The sequence below is a fragment of the Ambystoma mexicanum genome, chromosome 7p (assembly GCF_040938575.1).
Source record: "Ambystoma mexicanum isolate Mex_15411 chromosome 7p, UKY_AmexF1_1, whole genome shotgun sequence".
NCBI lineage: Eukaryota > Metazoa > Chordata > Amphibia > Caudata > Ambystomatidae > Ambystoma > Ambystoma mexicanum.
Genome location: NC_090939.1, coordinates 867,163,745 through 867,186,731, shown reverse-complemented (window position 1 = coordinate 867,186,731; position 22,987 = coordinate 867,163,745). Strand labels below are relative to the sequence as shown.

Genomic DNA, 22,987 nt, shown 5'->3' with positions numbered 1-22,987 from the left:
CAGGAAGGGCACGGGGCTTGCGCTTGAGACTCCATGCCGAGAGGACGTGTGGACCGGAGCTCCAGGAGAATCATACGCGAGGGGACAAGCCCCACCCGAGCAGCAGCCCGGCCCCTCGCCTACACGAGATAAGTACCTCTCCATGCTAAGCGCCCAAGGGGATCGAGGGGGAAGTGCAGGGGGCGACCACAAGCCCATCCAGAGCCCCTTCACCGATACAAAAAGCTAACTGGGCATAACTTTGGCGCTCTACGCGCCGGCGGTACATTCCTTGGGGAATATTAACCCTTACGGGGGCGCATTGTCATAGGGGTGTTTCTGCCTCCTGGACACCACTGGAGGCCCACGAGGCGAAAACACCGTACCGAAGAAAATTGCTGGATCTTGATTGGATTACAATTGGGGAAAGAAGAGATCGTCAAAAGGCCATGATAAATCAACCAAAAGAAGCAAAGAAACGAAATACTCTTCAGAAATATCTGGCACTAGCTCCATGCAAACACCTTAGAAAGCATTATTTGATGTTTCGTCTAAACATTCTAGAAACAAAAGAAATCCTGGGAATTAGGCGTGTGATATCAAGGGAAAATACTCTATGCCGATTCTGTGGGGAGAAAGATGAAAATTTAAAACACCTCATTATAAGCTGTACCGAACTAAACGACCAACGTGACAGTTGCATGGGAAAGATGATGACAAAGTACCAGACGCTATCTGAAGAAGAATGGTGGAGACAACTACATTTGACGGAAAGCAAGCCACTGTTGATCGCAGTAATGCGATTCTTGGAGCTCCTGCAGAAGCGCCTAAAAATGAATCCGGTGGTCGCCTAAAACCGCAGCCCGCACAGTTTTGGGTAAAGAGACCAACCTCTCTGAAAAGACTGGAAAAGACAGAATATCTGTTGGTGCAAAGGCAGAGGAATTAGGGATAGAAAAAGTCAAGAGAAGAAGACCAATAAGGTGTTTTAGTGAAAAATAGTTAAAGTCTATTGATGGAATGTTGATCTTATGCTAAAGATAAAGTTTTTCAAAAGTTTGTATAAACTAAATGAAAATAAAAAAAAAAATACATCTAATACATTTCCATAGGATTCTAGTCAATGAAAATCATTTCCATCGAAATGCATTTTCATTGAATAAAATTCGATGGATATTCAATTGATTTTTTCAAATTTAAAATTAGCGTTAGGGTAAGGGCTAGGGCAAGGGTAATGGTTAGGGTTAGGGTTAGGGCAAGGTTTAGGCTTAGTGCAAGGGGCAGGGCAAGGGTTACATTTAGGGTAAGGGGTAGGGCAAGGGTTAGAATTAGGATTACGGTTAGTGTAAGTGGTAGGGTAAGGGTTAGAATTAGGGTAAGGGGTAAGGCAAGGGTTAGGGTTAGAGTTGGGGCAAGGGTTAGGGTTAGGGTTAGGGTTGGGGCAAGGGTTAGGGTAAGGGGTAGGGCAAGGGGTAGATTTAGGGTAAGGGGTAGGGGTAGGGCAAGGGTTAGAATTAGGTTTAGGGTAAGGGGTAGGGCAAGGGGTAGAATTAGGCTTGGTGTTAGAGTTGGGTTAGGGATAGGGTTGGGGGGTGTCTTGGGATTTGGGGGGGTTGAGGGGGAAACCCCCAAAAATAAAAAAACAATTAAACGTTACATGAAGCTGGCCAGTGCCAAAATCCTTTGAAGATTGCAGCGCTGGACAGCTCCATGTAACGTTTCAACGTTACAAAAAAATGCATCCAAATGCTAGTTCTTACATTTAAAATTCCATATCCATCGAAACCTGTCCATTTCTATATTCGATGGACAGGTTTCGATGTATATGCACTTTTACATGTAAAGGATAGCATTTCGATGGATTGGCATTCGATGCATTTCCATCGATGGAAAGACCATAAACCCCTACAGAAAATAATAAATACATATGTCTACAAAGCACAAAATGGGAAAATACTTGCATGCTTTGACCACGTCCAAAAGTTACTGGGCTCCTCCAAAAAACCTTTAAGCGGCATCAGGTGTTTGCGGAAGGGTTACTGTATGGGGTGATGAAAGGAATGTACACTCAGACAAAATGCAGTGCGAAAATAAGCAGAAGGACAAAGAATTGCACACAGGATTAAAGTGCAAGACTGAGGTTGCCTTAGCCCAAACCTTTTCAACAGCTACATTGATAACCTGTGACAAACTTGGAAGAATCGCCAGCCTTCAGACTACTCCTGGGAGATGCGACGATCAAGTGCCTACTACATGCACATAACATGGTTCTCTTGCCCCCAGCAGATGGGCTGCATTATATATGGATGAAGAAGGGCACACTCTGGATGTGATGAACGCCAGATTGGACCACATCATTAATCTGGTTTCCTAGGAGAAAGTTATGCAGCAGCAGAAATCTCTACAATTTCACCCATAATCGGAACATTGAAAAATTAGGAAAACGTTCACCAAATATTCTATATTAGAGGACAAGGTTTATCAATCAGTCAATTCAGTTTTTGGGTAAAATGGACATAAAACGAATGCACTTTAAAACACATTGGCCCTCATTACGAGTTTGGCGGTAACCATGCCGCTATTGGCGGCATGGCTGCCGCCGAAATCGCTTCGGGGTCCCGGTCCTCGGAATGAGGATTTACCGGGCCATTCCGAGGTCGGAAGGCCTGGTAATTCCTTCCTCCAAGGACCCGGACACGGTCCTTCCCCATTCCCATTTCAGCTCCCGTAGGGCTGAATGGGATTGGGAGAGGGAGCAAACAACGTGCCATTACGAGATGGCCCATTGTTTGCTCCCTCTTCCCCTCGCGGGACCCGCTCTGCACGTCTGGTGAGACTTGACGTGCAGAGCGGGTCCCGCGAGGGGAACTCGGAATCGGGCGGTACGGGATTGACGGCACCGACACCTTCACCGGTGCCGTTAACCCTGTACCGCCTGACTCGTAATGAGGGCCATTACATTTACAATGACTAAAAGGAGCAATCATAAAAACCACAATACAAACAAATTCATCATTAAAATTCATCAACCACAAATAAGAACCCCCCCACCAGAACCCCAACAGCAGGTACAAAACAAATCCCTTCTCGACACCGATTGCTATATCACATGGAGAACAATCATCACCATATCGCAATGCCCGTACAATCATGCGGTTAAGTGCCATTATTTATATAGGCTTTCCGGTAGCCAATAATGATAAACTAGTTTATCTTGGCTGTGCTCTCTGTAGTAATGGCCCGCTGCAAAGGTTACTAGCTTTCAATGCAAATGCCTAATGCCTCCTTAAAGGTTTCTTGAATCTGGCCCATCCTTTCGTAAAATCTGCACAGGTGTTAATAGTATTTAACCAAATTCAAGCCATAGTGAACTATGGAATGAATTGGTTTGAACTGATTCGAGCTGAATCAAACATTTACTGACTCGGCTCAATTCAACTCAATAGCCATCTCTATGGAGGCTCAAACCAATTTGGACCATTTCTTCAAGGGTTCATACCGGCATTTGGATCGAGAACTTTAAGTCTGGCCCTCCCTCGTAAAGAGGAAATAGATTGAATCCTCTCTTCTCGGGCAGAATGGACATCTATCCGACAAGTCATCCTTCCATTTGCTAGCTATGGTACCCGTTGCAAAATAACCAGTAAAAATGTAATAAATAGCAGTTTTAACCAAAATGTGTATATTTCGTCCAGGAATGCCTCGTACGCAAAATATGTCTTGCAGTAAAGGAACCTCCCACTCATAATACACCCCATACAGTTGGATAATCAATAATTTGTATCATGAATCAATTTTTTTTTTTAATGTTGAATTCTTCACAACATAGTTGTTGAAGGAAAAATGTGGACTACACATATTCTAACAACAAGGAAATGATCTCTGGCATACGTTGGTTAGATAAGGTGCACCACCTAGCAGTTTTCTTTAGCAAAAATAATGTGTTCATGTTTTTCTTTTGCTGAACGCAGAATAAGAGGAGGCTGGAATAACCACTGATGTTGCCCAACATCGCAACCATTTTTCAACCATTTTCATAAAAGCATCAAACTCAAACAATGGCCGTTATTCTGTTATTCTTTGGGAATCTACTTTTTAGTGACCCTGAATTTCAGAATCTGTGAAAGGTATATTTTATAACAATCCCTACTTCAATCATTATCAACTATAAAGGAACTAACGATTGTTTAAAAGACATTTTTTTTTAAGTCGCCTTTCAACTTTAGAATTCCTTATTGTTATGTTATGTTAATTTGACTTATACTGCGCACCGTTACCATTTGCATGGTCTCCAAGCGCTCACGTGGTTCTATGAGGAAGTGGGTTGGGTGGGTTAGTGAGGCAAGAGGGAATAGGATAGAGGTTGTGCTTTTCTGTTGCTTGAAGAACCAGGAGAAACTGGTGTCCGTGCGATTCGGCTTTCTAGGAGTGTTTGGAATTGTGCGCACTGGGGTTATTGTGTCTGGAAGGGCAACATCCAGTGACTTGGTGGTTTGTTTGCGGCAGTTGGTTCTTATGGCAGATGTGTGGGTTGTGTGTTTGTGGTTATTTACATTGTTTCCGTGTTAACCCTCACGGCAAAACTCCACACCTTTATGATTCCAGTGTCTCCAGCTAAGAGACCCACTCAGCAATGTCATGCTCATGTTACAAATACACAAACATTATGCCTCATGGACAGCCTGGTGTAACCTGGTCTCTTGCGTTGCTCAGAAAATGTCTACCAATTCTCTGTGAACAAGAGTTCCAATTGTACCCAGTGTTCTAGTCTATTCTGGAATCAAGGATAAAGTTTAATACATGCAATCTGTTTGGAACACTTTGAACCCATAACTAGATTTCTGGCAACATCCTGGACATCTGTCAGACAAGATGCAATCAGTAAATACCCAGTTCTAAGAACTTTCTATAAAGACACCAGGTTGGACTGGTTCCACTGTCCATTGAATAACATCTCATGGAGACATACGTCAAGGGCACCTGGTACGCTTGTGTATACAGTGTTTGTCTATGTATACTGTCCATTTCATATGATGTTTTCTTATTTGGACAGTAACCCATTCTCAGAACATATATAGTAACCCAAATGTCATTGTTGAGGGACATTGGTGGAAAAGTATCTTAGGAATTTGACTCCCTGGACAATGTCCTACTTGTTTAGGAAAATGTTCTGTCAACAGGTTAAGTATGTATGCTGTGTTTATGGGAGGGGTATTTTTTACATACAATGTCATACAAAGGATGAGTCCCCCTTACCCCCCAACAAAGACCTCTTTAGTATAACAAATGTAAAGCCACCCAAGTGCTGCATTTGCATTTTCCATACTAGGAAATACAACTATTTTTTTATTTATTGTGAATTTGTAAGGCACTTATACATCAAGTAAATTGTGTTTCAAAGCTCCCACAGGGCAACAGGGAGGGAACATGGGAATGAAAGGCAAATATAACAATGAAAGAGGGAGGCGGTCCTACTAGGCCTTGTGAGCAATCAGAGCGTGCAAGTGCACCCCGTGCACATTACGTCAACCTGCTGCAATGATGGGCTGGTGACCAAACGTGACACAACATTAGTGCAACAGAGAGTGCCACCACATTGCTCCAGGTGCATTGGCATTAGGTTAAATCTATGGCTCCATTGTCTCTGCACCCACATCAGTTTCCTTAAAAGTGTAGTTGCCCCTTGTGTTATCTACAGGTAAATTAAATTTGGTACATTGTTTTTACAATGCATCCATTTGAACTTCACGTCATTTCTTTTCCAGCACAATCTAATAGTAATAAGGCCATTGTGCATCCACAGACGTTTGAATTTTTGATTGAACTCACTTTGACACTCAGCCTTTGGTGTCAGACGAAGTAGAAATATATACAAACGCAAACACACAGTGGGCATTACAAAATAAAATATAACAAAAAGTGAAAACAAATAAACAGGTAAAAATCGCTTAATACAGAGCGAGGTCCATACATTTCCATACAGCATATGGTACAGATAACAGCTGTCTTGCTATGCACGTAGCTAGAGTGTGACGGTCTAGAGTTGACAGTCTAAGATAATCTGAATACTTCTTTCTCAGCTCATCAGCACTCATTAGTCTATAGAGTTCACCTTCAGCGCTGACTTTTATTTCAGCCATGCTAGTATTTTATTTTGTACTACTGTTGAAACCTGTATACACAGGCCACAGTGCAGGTTTTCATGAACAAAGTAGTACCACTATATATCGTAAGGCAACAGCTCCCCCTATCGGTGACAACAGACGAAGCTATGCAAATTGGCATTGTCTCTATATACTAAGGCAACAGATACCTCTAGCGGTGACAACAGGCGAAGCTATGACTGCATCGGACAAACATACAGGACAATCATACATCTGGTCTTTTATTATATTGTTAGATTAGATGGCCTCACATGACTCATGTCTTCTTATTTTCTGGACTTTACTGATTATAATGTTCCTTTTATCCTTCATTTGGGCAACTCATTTCTTATCCTTGATTTCTGGCATTCCCCGTTTTGGCCTCAATAGTTCTATTGCCCTCACAACAGGAATGAAACATGGAGACAAGGTTGGGGCAGAGACATCCAATTGCCTCTTATTCACTAGACTTCTTCTTGAGGCAATATATTATTAACATTCTTTCCGAAATTGCGACTCTCATAACCGTTGGACCTTCCAAAAAGTAACTGTATTTCTCTCTGTCTAGTGGGTTGTCTAGCTCGACTTGCAGTTCTGCAACCTTCAGACTTTTTGACGGTAACATGTACGTTGGTCAACCCGTGAACGATGTAGGATGATTTTGAGTTAGTAGATATCCTGGGCAGGGTCCACATAGTCTGAGAGTAATTTTGATTTTTCCTTAGGAGGTGCTCCTTCAATTCACTAATCATTTTGGCTAGTTCGCCTCTGAGCGTTCCAATTTCTTTACTCAGCTCTTCCACTAGGGTCATCAATTATAGGTATGTCAGTGGGGGGAAGCATCCTTGCGTAAGGAAGGAAGGGCCAATGGCAGGGATATTACTTATACCACTGAGCTCATCTTCTGTTGAGGACCAATCACTGGCATCACAACTATAATGTGAAACCTCTGCCCCCTTAAGACAAGGATGTAATTGGTAATTTATAACACACTTAATACCCAGAGGTTTCTGAGCGCTGACCCAGGGATCCAACCTGTGTTGCTCAGCGTCGTCTTGCTTTCAAGGCGAGCACGTTGCCCTTGAGCTATCCTCCCGAGACTAGGGGCTAGGGTGCTGCTGTGCAATGTCTAGAACTGGTGTTTCTACAGTGTGTACTGTGTGAACACAGCCAATCAGATCTTTTCCATTGTGACTATCTTTCTGAATCTGCCTGTTGGCCAATGTTGCCTGTCTGGTTAGTTAACAGAAATTGTGGACAAACAATCATCAAATTCTCCTCGAGTTTTGGTGCTTCAATGTACTTCGATTTCCTTATGCTTCCAGACAAAATGCCCTCAAAGCAAGTAATCGAATTGCTTAGTGTAAAAGTGTTCTCCAGTGGCAAGGAAGTTGGATCAGCCTTCTCTTATATATCACATATTTTCCTTTTTGATTGGGCAAGCATGGTCAATAACGTCCAACTGGTGGTCCTCTATCCTCTAACGAGCCCTCCCATGGTATTGCCTATGCCACCAGTGTAGATGTTGTTGTACTTTAAAAGATTTCCAAAAATGTTCTGCAGTCTGGTTGCAGGTATGGTATGTGCATATGTAAAATGAGGGTACTTTGAGGGTACTTTAAACGTTTAAAAAACTCTAGCTAGAACTTCAGTCTTAAGGTCATGAAGCTAGTAAAAAAAATGTAAAATTAAATATAAGAACTAAGAGGCTTTGACATGTGCTAGCATATACTTACATGTTCTCTCCCAAAACACATAGGTAGCTATGATTATTTATGGGTGCATCTGCTAGCAGATCACTGTCCAAGATTTCCTCATGGCTGCTAATCCGCTTGCTGCAAACCATGCATTCAACTCCGAGGCAGCTGGGCCCCTTAGAGTGAGAGCGTGCGTGGGAGCATGCGCAAGTGCCGCGCTTTCTTACGCTTTCGAGCGCTCATGCCCAAACCTGCGCTATCCCCTATGCGAGTCTCCCAACTATCCCCCCACTATCCTTTTGAACAGCGTGGCCCAGTGGTGTCGAGGTTCACGAATCCATCCTATAGGAACCTCACATTAGGTGTGTGCACGGAACTTTATTTAATACAGAGATCCTGCCTGCACTGCAGCAACGTCCAGAGCATTAGAGTGACAAGGTTCTACAACTAAAGACATTCTTGATGGTTCTCAATAGGCCGGACTCAGCACTGATATTGGGGTCCGCCACCACAGAGTCAGAGTCGAATTGGGCCTAATCCTTTAACTTTATTGAGTACTACTGCGTGCATGAAATGGCAACCTGTTCGTTTTGTATTTATATGTAAACATAGTTGTCCCTGAAATCTAAGTTGTGTGCTGCTAGGCTTTCCATTTCCGATGTGAAAAGTTTGTAATCGATCGCAGTGGTATACAGTGTTTATATCGAATCCTGTATATTGAATCCTCATATATCGAATCTTTTATCTTGAAGACCTTTATAGTGAATGTATTCAGGGTGGGGTAAAGGGTTACATTTTTTGGGGAAACGGTTCGGATGGATTTTTAAGGGTGGGAAACGGGGCCACCCCCCCCTCCCCCCCCAGGGTGGAACCTCCCAAAACATTTTTAAAAAATGCTGGCCCCACCCAAACAAATATTTGAAAAAGGTGGGACCCCTCCAAAAAATATTTAAAAAATGCATTCACTATAAAGGTTTTCAAGATAAAAGATTAGATATGTGGGTATTCGTTATACATTACCTCACTATAAAGACATGTAACCGATCGCAGCCAAATTTGGTCCCATAGAGAAGAAATTTGATTTGAAGGGTAGGAGGCGAATCATGAGCTAGAATAAACACCACTGGAATTTTTACGGGCTTCATCCTTTGGATTTATGTCCAACAATCAAAAATAAGCAACCAAAAATGAAGAAATGTCTCTTAAAATGGAACAAAATGCATTTCGGTAACAAAATCGATGCGCTAACATAACTCCCTGCTGCCAAATTCCGGGCTCGGACAAAATGAGCTTCACGTGCGTCGTATTAAGAGAAAATCAAATGGCATGCATGGGACCACTAATGTTAGCACTTATGTGCTGTTGGAGCACCTGAATGCAATTGCAAACTTTTGCAAGGCGGAGTGGAAAACTGAAGAGTAAAAACCAGGGGAAATCACCTTTACACTTCAGTTGTATTCTCCATCTTGCAAAAAGTAAACGTTACCTGAAAATTACGCTTTGCAGGCGGCGTTTACTAAAGTGTTCCTGAGGAATCCGCCTACACTTTAGAAGATGCGAATTTGAGGGAGATTTCATAGGAATCCATTCCTTTTATGCCTGCATTAAAATCACATGCAGGGAAAAAAATAAAGTTCTCCGGCAAGACCGAGGCGGAAAGTTGAAGAAAGATGTAAATTGAGCAGGAGTCGAAAATGCAGCCAATAAAGGATTAGGCCTTGCTTTTATGTCCTCCATTTTCAACTCCGTCGGCTACAAAATGACCACCAAAGATGTGTTACTTTCATATGTTTTAAATGTACCTTGTGAATTTAGATCAGTTAGATAAAATGGAAGCCATTTCCTGACATCGTAAAACAGTTTTAAATAACAATGGCAGGTTAGGGAAGGCCAAGGAAACAAGGAACTTCAAGTAGATTGAAAGAGACATATAGTGGACAGATTAAAAATGAGCACATTTTAAGGCAAAAACCTGATTGGAGATCTAGGAGTTATAATCAGCCATAATAAACATAAATGTCTTGTCTGGAAGCAACAAACTGTGAGGCAGCCCAGGGGAGCAGACGGGCAGGAGAGCCTGTGTGGAAGCGAGACTCCTTTGCTGCGTGGCAAGAGAGGCTATGTTCAAGGTTCTATGTATAATTAACAATTATGCACGGCCAACTTTGAATTATTAAGGGAAGAAGTTCCTCTCGGAGTTCTCCCCTTACATTTGCCAACCACTCAAGCTTTTCTCCCGTGGCTTATGGAGCCATCAGGAATTCCTCCAAGACGCCGTGGCCTTATGGTTCACAAATAGGGGATGACGGCAAATGACAAAGGACAGCTTGCACAGAAACCGAGAAAGGCATAATGTTTAGGGCATACAAACATAGGAGTTATTTCTTTGTTCATATCTTTCATTTTTTTAAAACGGTTTTAAATTGTTTTCAATTTATTTTTGTGCACATTTCATAGCCATTGCAATAAGGCTGGGAGACCGACAGCTAAAGACGAAAACACGTGCTTAAAGTAAAATCTTGCCAGTAAAATCAAAGCAAAATAAAACATTTACTGCATAAGTTGGAGGGAGAACAAATCTTTTTAAAATGAATTTTCCTGAAACAAGATGTGTTCATTCCTATGGGAAGTAAAAAAGCATAGGGTAAGATGATTTGGAAAAACTGTCTTGGGCAGAGTTTGCTGTGTGCACAATTTGGGGCTCTTCAACCAGAGAATGCACAAAGACCTGCACACCATAACGGTACCTTGTATCTATAGGCTACTAGCAAAGTACATTACTACCTAAAGTGCGTAGTTAACTCCGATAAGCAACTTGAAAACGAGATCTAGCTTCTATCAGGAGCGCGGGACAAGGTGCGGTATGATCATCCGAGCACTTCTTGCAAGCTATGCAGATACTTGCCCCGCTACCTTCAAAATGGCCGCCAGGGACTAGGCCAAACCCCTCCAAAATGAGATTGTAATCATATAACAAGAAGAAGCTAATGCTTCGACTACCATGTTCAAATCTTGCAGCGGTGAATCACTGGGTCTTTCAATATGCAGGCTCCTTTTCACTGTTCTAGGAAATGTATCATGCATTACTTGATGGAGACGCGGAGTCCATGGGAGGACAGTGCTGATTTTGAACGCACAATGAGAAATCATCCGCTTGCATATCACAGTTCATTGGAGCCTACACAAGTGCACTTGTTAGTTTCACAGATTTAACAGCGGCGCTCAGGCAGTTCTGGGAAAGCCGCCTCTGTTTCCGGGAGGCTGCACACCGCAGGAAGTTTGGCGGAAGAAGCGAATTTGAAAAGCCAGTAAGCTCAATGGAAAAAGAAAAAGATTGTGCGTATTTTGTCATCCGTTGATGCGGATCTGCCTAAGGAATTTTGGCAAGTTGGTAGAACAGATTTGCTCTTGGAAATAGATGTTGGAACACATCAAACACACTTCAGAGAACCAATAGAGAAGTCGGAAAGACAAAAGGAAAAACAGAAGGGACAATGCTCTTTAGGTCCGTTTCATAACTTGACGCAAAGTTGTTGTGGCAGTTTAAGACTCAAATTATGCATCATAGATTTGCTTAATCATACGCCATCTGGGATGTTGTGTCGCAGACAAGGATGCGGCAGGCGGTGAATATTTATTTGGACTCATCCTGCGTCTTCGAATGTATTAATCATTCTGATGAAAGACCTTGCCGATGCAGGTCATGATATCCTCATTGACCTAAATTTAGAGGATCACAATTGTTCGAACGATGCACTTCAGTGGTCCCCGGCGCAAACAGCGACTCGTGAGTTTTTCCAAGTCAAAAGCTTATTGCTTCCACTTTCAGGCAATCCAGTTGGCAGATTAATATGCGAGGGTTTTGTGCAGTAGATGGGATTATATTGCTTCAGCTCCGCAAACATAACTGTTTCTTATCCCCCGATAAAGCCAGCATTAAAACCCTGAAATCTTTCTAAAACAAATGTAATCAAGCCTGTACGTGCACAAAGGCCCTTTTGATGGGGATAATGTTCTAATGTGCCGCTGTGCGCTCACCACGGCCTGGTCGCCAGTTGCAATATTGCTCAAGAAGATGCCGCGACTTGGAGGACCACCCTTTATTTATGTATTTATCTTGTCCCCACATTCCCCCAGATCTTGGTCTAGATTTTATGGACCCTTCAACCCTTTCAGTATAAGACACCCATGGCAACCACGTGGGCAGGAATTCAATTTCCTAAGCATTGGAACACGCTTTGCCATAGGGTGGAGTTTAGCTAGTGCCACAGGTGTGGGAGACCGAAGTGTGAGCACACATACATGATGTTCTGAGTTTCTACACTGGGGCAAAGCCCCTTGCTTGCATTTTCTAATGAATCACAGGGAGGGTGCAACGTGTTTCAAAGACACACGGGGCCTGATTTCCAAAGCTTTTTTCAATGAGAAAACCCCATGAAAACAGCTTTGTCCATCAGACCCAGGCTGCTTCTATGCCTGGATGGTGACCTTTTGGCAGTTTTAATGAACGGGCTGCAGCCTCTTGTATTTCTTGTCTAATGGTTTGTACTGGTTCTATCACAAGGAGGTGTGGGGGTGGTTGCACATCAGATCGCATGGATGCGTTTTAGAGGAAATAAATATGTTGCTTAATGTCCATTGCCACTGATAGGACTCATTCAATCACATATCCCAGTTTACACACAAACCATCAGGTGATGCAGACAATTTCACAAAGTTTGCATGTTAGGTATGAATAATGTAACCATGGCAATAGGGCAAATGCACGCTGTCACCCCCTAGTGACATTGAGCAACTATTACGCCTAACCAATACATTTATGTCCGTTTATTCCATATTTCGGTAGAAAATGGCAAATGTGGCTATTCTTTTGGCCTCCCTTCATGCTGCGTTCCAAGGCACCAAGAGAGACCCCAGCTTTACTGCCATTTCCTTGGCGTGCACACACGTGTGTCTGTGTGTGTGTTTGTGTGCATCCATGCGTCAGTGTGTCTGCATGTCTGTCTGTGAGTGCATCTGTGTGAGAGCATGTGTGTGTGCATCTATGTGTCTGTCAATGTCCTTCTGTGTGTATGTGTGTGCCTGTGTGTCTTCCTGTGTGTTTATGGAGCATATGTATGTGTGTGCGTGTGTGTGTGTGAGTGTGTATGTTTGCGTGCGCACGCGACCATTGGTCTGACCTCCTAAATTAGCTTTTAATTATAAAGTGATTCCTATGAAATCACTATTAAATAACTAAAATATATGGATGTGTTACTAAGCAGCTGCTTTCTTTTGGTCTGCCAATGATCCTTTCCAATCGAAAACTCCTTGAATGTCATGATTGCAGGCAATGTGAGGGCCGTGTTTTTGACTTCAGAGGAGATAGAGGTAGCATCGGTGCGGATGGGCACCTAGGAGGCCTTACATCGTCATGTGTGTGCATTACATTACTTTCTGTCACTGTTGTCATCAGTCACGTGTTTCTCTGTTTCCCTTTGAGAATTGCTTGTTCGCAAAGGATCATTTTAGCCACGATCATTGCATTTGAAACTCATGATCGTCATGGTTAACCCATCTGTGGACATCTCACTGCCAACGGTCCTGCCACTGAATAACAGATGACGTCCAACAAAACCAGGCCACTTTACACAGTCTAACAGGTCTTTCTGCCTGGTGTTTCCACAGGACTATAGACTCAACATTTTCTTAAGACAAACGTGGAACGATCCTCGGCTAGCGTACAGCGAATACCCTGACGATTCATTGGACTTGGATCCTTCAATGTTGGACTCTATTTGGAAGCCCGATTTGTTCTTTGCTAACGAGAAAGGGGCAAATTTCCATGATGTGACAACAGACAACAAGCTCCTGAGGATTTTTAAAAATGGCAAGGTGCTCTACAGTATCAGGTAAGATTTGTCTGCTGGTTGACAATGTTACTCCTATCCGCAAGTGCTTAAATGGAAAGAATTTGAAGGCAGAAAATGGTGGAGAGGGGCACTCAAATGGTATAACTCCTGTGAATTTTAATGTGATATTGTTGAAAGAATGATTGGAAGAGTATTCAATGTGTTTAGGTGCCACAGATTTTGTGGTCTTGGGCTACAAGATCAATTTGTACAAGTAGAAAAATGAGTCACAGCTGGAACAGTGAGACTGAAATCTGTACACAACCTTTAAGCAAGGAATTGCCAAACTAAATTCAAGAGAATACAGTGTTTAATGATTCATACAAAGTGATTGTTTCAAAAGGGTGTAGTCATCAAATATAAAGTCACACATCTCAATATAACCTGTGAGCAATACAAGAATGTAACACGAAATAATGATATTTACATTGATACAAATGAAAAACCTAGGGCCTCATTACACGGAAGGCGGTAACCATGGCGTTATTAGCTCCATGGTTGCCGCCGGTAATTGACCGATTTGGTGGATGGCGGAATTACCGCCCCATTCCAAGGTTGGTGGGCGGTAATTCCCCATTCACCATTGGCCCTTCCCCATTCCCATTGAGCCCGATAGGGAGACCGATAGGGCTCAATGGGAATAGGGAAGGCGGTAATTACGGTACCGCAAAGTGCGGTACCGTAATTATCTCCAAGGTCCCTTTCTGGGTCCCGTCCTTAACGGCTGGTAAAACCAGCCGTTAAGGTAGGGACACGCGAAGGGACCTCGTAGTAAGGCGGTAAGGGATTACCGGTACCGGTAGCTTTACCGGTACCGGTAATCCCTTACCACCATCCGTTTAATGAGGCCCCTAGAATTGTTTTCCAAACAAATATACGTGAAAGACAATCTCATGGATTAATTCGTAATTTCAGAAATAGACATATACACTTGGGTGAACAAAGTAAATAACTAATTGTATCCTTTTCCCTCAATACGACGCGTTTCAGGCTTTGGTGCCCTTCATCAGGAATAACAATTCATCGATACTGTAAGATAAATAAATATATTCAGTACTATCGTATTTTATTGAGTTTCTAACATAATACCTTCAAATCTAATGTTATTTTATGCACTCACTAACCTGAGTATCTTAAAGATGCCTCTTGACTCAGCAATAGGTAAGAGGTAAAAACCCAATGTTACAGTCTTCTCTCAAACCAGGTTGGTAAAATCTAGAAGTAATTGGAGGTAGGCTGGATTTGTTTCCAGATAGTGGATAATAGTGGTCCATGTGTGGGACCAGTTGCTACTGAATAGCACTGGGCCCTACATCATGGCCCTTGGTGGAGTTAAAGTTAAGTGCACTCACTTTTTTTAAAAAGTGAAAGGCTCACCTTGGTGCAATAAACAATTGGGTTTGTTTGCTTGGGATTGAGTCAACTTCGTGCTTTATGCTGATACAATGCTGCCGGTCCTGTGTGATAATGGAATATTAGACCGTGGTTACTGGTCTGTAACTTAAAACAATATTCCCTGCTCTGTAATGTGCTATACCATTGCATTCTTACCACATTCGCGGGTTGCTCACAGGTAGCCATTAGGTAATGTCAAATGCTTCAAGAACAGATCTTTGAATACGCTGGTGGGTATGTGTAGGTCCTGCAAGAAGGATCCTTATTGAATATGCGATAATAGAACCCTGACTGTATCACACATGTTGTATTCCTAGACAGTTAACATACCGTTACAAGGAAGTTAGGATATTCTTTTCTTCTGTCTTGGCATGTACGGTGATCTTAGCTGAAGCCGATCTGCCTTTTGTTCGTTCGGAAGAATGGGCAAATAACTTATTAAGTCTTACGTTCTGGCATGTGTCCCTTCGCGAGCCGAATCACTTTAAGAAAAAGTTGAAATTCCATACTGTGGGTTTTCGCTGCATTACTGAAAGCCGCATTGATCGGGTCACTCGTTCTTCCTGGTTAGAGTGTTGTCTTAGTTGTCATGACAACCATTGTGCGTGCGCACTGGCTCAATGTGAATAGTATGGCCCCTATGTGTGCTGCACGAAGAGCGCCATGTTGGAAGGGTGAAAAAGATATAGATTACATTCAATGAGAATACCTTTGGGGTAAGACGGTACATGTTGTGTATGGGAGTGTTCTAAATAACAATATAACGATTTATACAACAATACAACGATTTGGGATGGGAATTCTGGTTAGATTAACTGGTTAAGACCACTTATATGCAGAGTCCGTATTGTTGGTTAATTTGAGAGTAGCACATGTATGAATAAATATCAGGGGTGCAACTCTGTCTTTGATTGGAAGTTTACAAAAGACAATTTAGATCCCACTCCAAGTTCATTCCATGTGGAGACATAGAGTTTAATCTATCAATCCAGTAGCTTTCTTGCTGTAATGACAGTTTGTTTAAATTGCCAGCTCTTCTGGGTGTGCAAACTTGCTCCAGTATAATGAACCTTATTTGGGCAATGGTATGTCTATGTTTAATAAAATGTGTTACTGGTGATTTGTCAGATGCCATTCGGATATTGGATTTGTGTTCTGACCATCTGGTTTTGGCTTTCCTGGTGGTCAGACTAACATAATATAGCCCGCAGGGACATTTTATGCCGTAGATGATGTTTTTGGAATCACATGTGGAGTTGTGGTAGAGATTTATTTTGAATCCCTTATGTGGGTGATTCATGGTGTTTCCTTTGATCAGATTATGACAGTTATTACACATAGAATGAACTTGGAGTGGGATCTAAGTTGTTTTTTGTAAACTTCCAATCAAAGACAGGGTTGCACCCCTGATATGTATCTATGTGTGTGCTGCTGTCAAATTAGCCAACAGTTGTGCACAGCTTTCCGTCTCACTGTTCCAGGTGTGACTCATTTTTTGTACTTGTACATATAGATTAAACAGTTGCTTATGGGGCCAAATTAGGTAGACCCCCCCTTCAAGCTATAGTGGAATTGATTTCAATGTTTAGAAAATTGAAACATTACAGTGACAATCTGAACATTATCCAGCATTCATGGTTAAATAAAATTGGAACTCAGAGCTGCTCAATGTACAGAATTCATATTGTATTGTGCTCTGTTGATTGACCACGAGCGCTTACGGTCATTAAATGACGCCTGGCTGTGGGTTCCACATGTCAGAATCTGGCATTGATTTGTCCTTGGGACTTCTTCACATGTGTGGCCGATGCCTGTTTTATGACATTTAGCATTTGGGAAATGTTGGGTACACATTTAAAAATGATAAGTGTACATTGTGTTGCTAGCTCAGGATTGCTTTTAAGATAGGTGGCCTGAAAAGAGAATCAGGCGTGATTCATTGTATATGGATGTGTTTCATGGAGGAGTCCTGAATGGTTTCTTGTTGAACGACTCCTGCCTCCTACTGCTTTCAGCCCTTGTTCGCTTCCAAAACATGAGGGTGGACACATATGTTTATTTTATGATTGTGTTGCTTTACAAATCCTAATTGTGAGAGATAGTTCCAGTTGCCTAGGTAGATTAGCAGTTAGCTGCTTTGATTTTCCGCCAATCTTGGACTGATTTCTAAAATGATCACCTTTGTCTCCCTGTTTTGTCTGTCATTCAGCTATGGAAGTCATTCTTTAGTAGTGGTAAGAAATGTAAACTGACATCTGTCGAGGATGGTGTAATTGAAACAAGAGGTGGCCTGGTAACCAAAGAGGCCTTGGAAATATTTTTCAAAGTGACCCTACATAACTCATTTTAAGCAAATCCAACCTTTTTCCTATGGGAACATTTGGAAATAAAATAGGTTACCACGCAAAAGAAGCTCAGGGTCCAGAGGCCTAGCGGGAAAACTCCAGAGTCCGCCAAAGGTCAGTCCACCACTGTTTGCAAGTGACAAAGCACACAGTCAGTGACAAGAAGGTAAAACTATCCTGACAGCATTGATACTCTAGCTTTGTACACTTACCTTTTACCAAGAACGTTTAGGTCTCATTGTCACGTGTTAGGATTGTGTACTTTACTTGTAATCTTTTTCTTAGACAGACAGCAGAGAGTAGATCTATTGTCTTTGGTAGCCACTTTCCCCTTGCAGAGAGATAAAGCACTTTGACACTGCCTACGAGCTGAGGTGAAGCTCTGCACTTGACTACATTGCCCAGCAACATTAGTGCTGCATTAACTGAAACATCAGGCGCTTCAGCGCCGGTGCTTCAGGGACTAGCCGGTCTCCGTCAGTCCGTGCGGTGCATGGTGCTCCTGACCGGTAGGTTGCTTCTAATTACTTCTTGACTCTGCCACTACCATGGGTATCTATCCAGACTTAGTGTTACTTTTGGCTGCACAAAAAAATTGGCATGAACACCTGGTGGAAACTTTTTTGAAACTAATGACTGCTGACGCGGACCAAGTATGTCAAAATGTGCACCCTTCTCTCGGCCTGTGTACACACATATTGATCGCTGACCAGCTGCTTGTTACCCCCTGCTTCCCCCTAGACCCTCTTTGTGACGGACCTGTTCTGTTACCCTCGTTGGAGGGGGAGCAGCTAAGGGACAATAACTACTATGTGTCTACGCCATGCCCAAAAGATGATAATTTCCATCCTGTCAAACATGCTAACCCATCAAATTCCGACTGTAATGTTGACATACATACACTCCAAGCCAATCAAGCTGCATCGTCTTTTATTCTTGCTGGTGGTGAGCCTTTGACTTTACAACACACTTTTCCTGTGCTGACCACAAACAATTCTGATTTCATGAGACTTTAATCTTACACATAGTTCAGAACAATGTCTCGCTCTGCAGCGGACATGCTTTTCAGGTGCTGACATAATTAACTCTCCTGTTTCTGTCCCTGCTCGCAAGGACTTATAGTTAAACTTGTTGGAGATGGAGCAGTTAGGGGACGGCAACTTCCATGTCTCCACGCTAAGTACAGAAAATAATGACCTACACCCAGTTAAGCACATTAACCTACCTAACAGTGACTGGAATGTAGTACTCTGAACTAATCAAGATGCGTTGCACTTTACTTCTGCTTGCAGTGCATCTTTGAGTGTGCAACAACATTTACCCATGTCTGTTATAAACAAGCCTGAAATACCCCACAGGATTAAAACCTTACACACGGATAAGGACAATGGGCCATCTCCCTTGCCATGCGGCGTAGTTAATCTTGACAGGATGGGTTTCTTGTCATCCCCCTCTCCATCCACCTATGTCGTCAAATATGGATTATTAAACACCCGTTCATTGGCCAAGCACACACAGGACATACACGACCTTACCCTAGACCATGATCTAGACATTATGTGCCTTACAGAGACCTGGTTGAGTGAATCAAGTGGACCGAAAATAAGCCTGGCAGTTCTGCCAAGCTACGATCTCTTCAACAAAAACAGAGAATAAGACTGTGGCGGGGGAGTCGCTTGCCTTGTTAAATTTAGCTGGAACATTCACAAGGTCCCTATTTCCAGCTCTGGATACAAAATTATGCATCTTAAACTTTTGCTCAATGCTAACTGGTGCATTAACATCATTCTCCTATACCGTCCACCTGAACCAATGACATCATACAACGAAGAGCTATCTAGCATACTTACCTCACTTAATATATCCCATAGCTCTACTATTGTATTAGCGTACATAAATCGCTGGTTGGGGGTTGAAAGTGACGAAGAAGCTTCTGAGCTAAAAAAAAAGCTTTTCGCATAGCTGACTTTGATAATACTCAACAGTAAACCAACCCATATTAAGGGAAACATTCTGGACTGAATTGTTGTAAGTAACATCAGCGCTGATATCACTCTTAATGAACCATGTCCATGGTCAGATCACTTCACCATTCTGACAGAAATAACACTACCAAGTAAGCCTTCAAAAGACTGTTTTAAACATCAAAAAATAAAAACAACATTTCAAACGAGTTGACCAAACATCCGTTGATACATGCCTAAAGCATATCATGGTCTTTACACAGGACCGCGACTTACCTGACGTACTCGTGAATAGTTACAACTCGGAAATGATCTAACGCTTGGACAATATCACTCCTCTAAAGTGGAAAATAGTGTGAGACAACCCAAACCAACAAAAATGGTTTACCACAACGCTAGTACAAACCAGACAAAAAAAAAGAGAAGTCTGGAAAGGCCCTTGGTAAAAAACCCTAGACAGGATAACAAAGAGGCATGGAAGAACATGTGTCTCTGTTACAAACGGCACATTTCCGAGGCAAAAAGGAACAATTTCAATAGGGAAATCGAGTCTGCTGTCAACCAATCCAAGAAGCTCTTTGACATATGCTGCAGCCTCGAGAAGCCAACATTACAATCGTAGGCATATACACACCTACTGACGAGGATTGTAGTACCATCCAGCAAGCAGTTTCAGGTAAAATAGCTGCTGATAGCGTGAAGATTTCCTCAGCTTTGGAAGCTAACACCCCTCACCCTCGATCACTTCACAACGAGGGGATCTCCTCGGAGTGCAACATGTTTTCGTTTGCCCCCATAACCATTCAGGACATTCTCAAAGTACTGAAGCAAATGCCTCCGACTTCCTGAGCTGGTGACACTCTACCATCCAAATTCTTTCTGAACAACCCCGAAATCATTGCACCTTTTCTGGTTTGTTTAGTTAATTCTTCTTTTCAATGTAGTTTGGTTCCTTACTGTCTTAAGCCAGTCATGGTTACCCCTTTCTTGAAAAAAACAGGCCTAGACCCTCGGTCCCTGCCTAACTTGCGACTCATTACCAACACAATCTTCTTGTTAATGGTGATTGATAAGGTCGCCACCATCCAATTTCAAGCACACATGGAATCAAGAGACATCCTCTATGCCTATCAATCAGGTTTTCCGGCAGTGCACAGCACTTAGACCACCATGATAGACCTTCAGAACAAGATGCTCGCCACCATTGAGAAGAGTAAGGCTGGGCTGCTGGTTCTTTTGGACCTGTCAGCCGCTTTTGATTTACTAGATCATACCTGCCTCCTAAAACGTCTGGAACAGCATGGTCTCTGCTCCAGGGACGCAGTCTCCTGGATATCCTCTTTCATTGGTAACTGGACATCTAGAGTGTGTTGCGGCAAAGCCTCCTCGGGTGTTACACTGATCCAAGAGGGAGTCCCCCAGGGGACATGCATATCTCCTCCACTGTTTAACTTGTTCATTTGACCTTTACTCACCATCGTGAATGTCAAGTTCTGCAACTACGCTGACAACACTCTTTTGAACTGAGTGTTACCTATGAACAAGATTACGAAGAGATGCAACCTTTCTATAGCATAGGTAACGACTGGATGAACCTTAATTCCCTATGCTTAAACCTGTCAAAAACTGAACTGATGATCTTTGGCTCCAAGCAGGCTAGAAGCAAACTACCGGATAAATATTCATCCATATCCATTAATCAGAGCCCTATTTACATCCAAAACAAAGTCAAAACCCTGGGCGTCTACAGGAATGCCGAGGTAAATTCTTCAGCCCAAGTTGATGGAATTATTCACTGAGCACGCTATCACTTGAAAGTGCTAAGGCACTGCAAGCCATTCCTAACTGAAAAGAACTGTGTTACTCTACAAGGGCAGTTATTTTTCCCCCGGTGAGATTATTGTAAGGCATTGCTGCTTGGAGCCTCATTGCACTGCACAACCCTCTTGCAAACCATTCAAAACGATGCGGTTCGCTTTATCTGCGATCTAACGAAAAGAGATCATGTATCAGGTGCGCAGAGGAACCTGCACTGGCTTCCAGGTCAGGCAAGGGAGCAGTTCAAGGGTCTCTCACTTGTCCACAAATGTGTCGTTGGCCAAGCACCAATCTACTTGAAGAACCACACTACCCCATATACCCCTCCAAGGTCACTCCGCTCAAGCTGCTCCCATCTGTTGATGGTTCCTCGAGTAAGGTAATTAAGTCAAGGTCTCTGGAACTCTTTTTGCTCTGTGGCCATTCCATTATGGAACACTCTTCCTCGGGCACTGCGGTTGGAAACAAGCGTGCTAGTATGGGCGAGGCACTCTATCCTCCCAATAGGAACGGAGAAATACACATTCCCCATACAAAATGGCCCCCATAGGTTCGACTACTGGGATGACGTCAGGCCAAAGGGTGGAGTCAATGAGTGGAAGGGTTCATGCAGAACAGCTATGCTGATGTGAAGGTAGGAAATAAAATTCCCTTAAGACTAGTAAAAAAAAGGGTAATCACAAAACCCTGGAAGGTCTTCACCCAGATGGAGATTATCTTGACAAATTAGTTGGCATGCAACAGAACGATGGTGAGGTGAGGTGGTGAGGTGGAAATCACAAGATGTTTATGTCACCTGAAACATGATACAAATGCCACCGCCCCTGTCAGATGAATAGACCTAAAGGCCCCACTAAAAGTGAAATGTTTCACCTGCCCTGTGAAGGACCGTGTGGTCGCGGGAATTCGTGGTTAAAGTTTTCAGCCATGTCCTGAATCTGGAATGAGCGCATGTGAAGTGATTGGAGCATCTTCTCTAAATTACATTCAAATGCACCTGCTCATCTTGTACACCATCCAAACCTTCCAAAAGAGCCAATTTTGGGTTGGATCCTGTTTCCAAGCACGCAGACAGAACTGGGTTGTTCTAAAGGTAATGGGCCAAAATGTCGCCCTCAGGATTCCAACTCACGAAATTTAGTTTTTTTTTTCTTCGTCCCCCATTACACCACATATATTTGTGGGGTGTTATGGGATATAATAGTAGTATGTGGCGTTGCGGGGGTCTCCCCCCACATATGTATGTGGTGTAAAGAGGGCTTAAAAATAAAAAATAAAGAGAGTCCGCATTTTTGCCCATCAGAATTCTGGGGGTCGTAGTGATAACATAGATTTGTTCTAAACACAGTAACCAGTGCCCCAATGACAGGATTTTAAAAGATTGAGGGTAATATCCGACACAAATGTGTTTTTTTCTTGATAATGTCGATAATGACTGAACAATAAGCACCCTCTTCAATGCCCAAGATCAGTGCATCAAAATCCTGCATGATTGACTGGGCCACGTATGCAGAATATTCCTCAGCATATTTCTGAAATCTAATACTTCGTGATATTCCACTGCAGGGTGACTAGTAAGGCTCAGGACAAGGGCATCAACCTTAGGGTACCATGGATCAGATTCAAATGCCTGTACCGGGTCCATGTGTGGCCAATCCCAGTGAATATGCATTTGGCCTCGGTCTCTCAGTAATGATCCCCCATAGTTCAAAGGTCAGAGTGTATAGACCCATGGAAGGCAAGTGCATGGAGCTA

At 42.8% G+C, this 22,987-nt stretch overlaps 1 protein-coding gene across 6 annotated transcripts in view; it reads left to right on the top strand.

The window, feature by feature from the left end:
- GLRA2 (glycine receptor alpha 2) overlaps positions 1-22,987 on the top strand; it is a 979,311-nt gene that overhangs the window by 203,839 nt on the left and 752,485 nt on the right. For all 6 annotated transcript variants that reach the window (XM_069637069.1, XM_069637070.1, XM_069637072.1 and 3 more), the window contains one exon: positions 13,487-13,710. In XM_069637069.1, the coding sequence (XP_069493170.1) occupies positions 13,487-13,710 (224 nt within the window). The remainder of the gene's footprint in view (positions 1-13,486; positions 13,711-22,987) is intronic.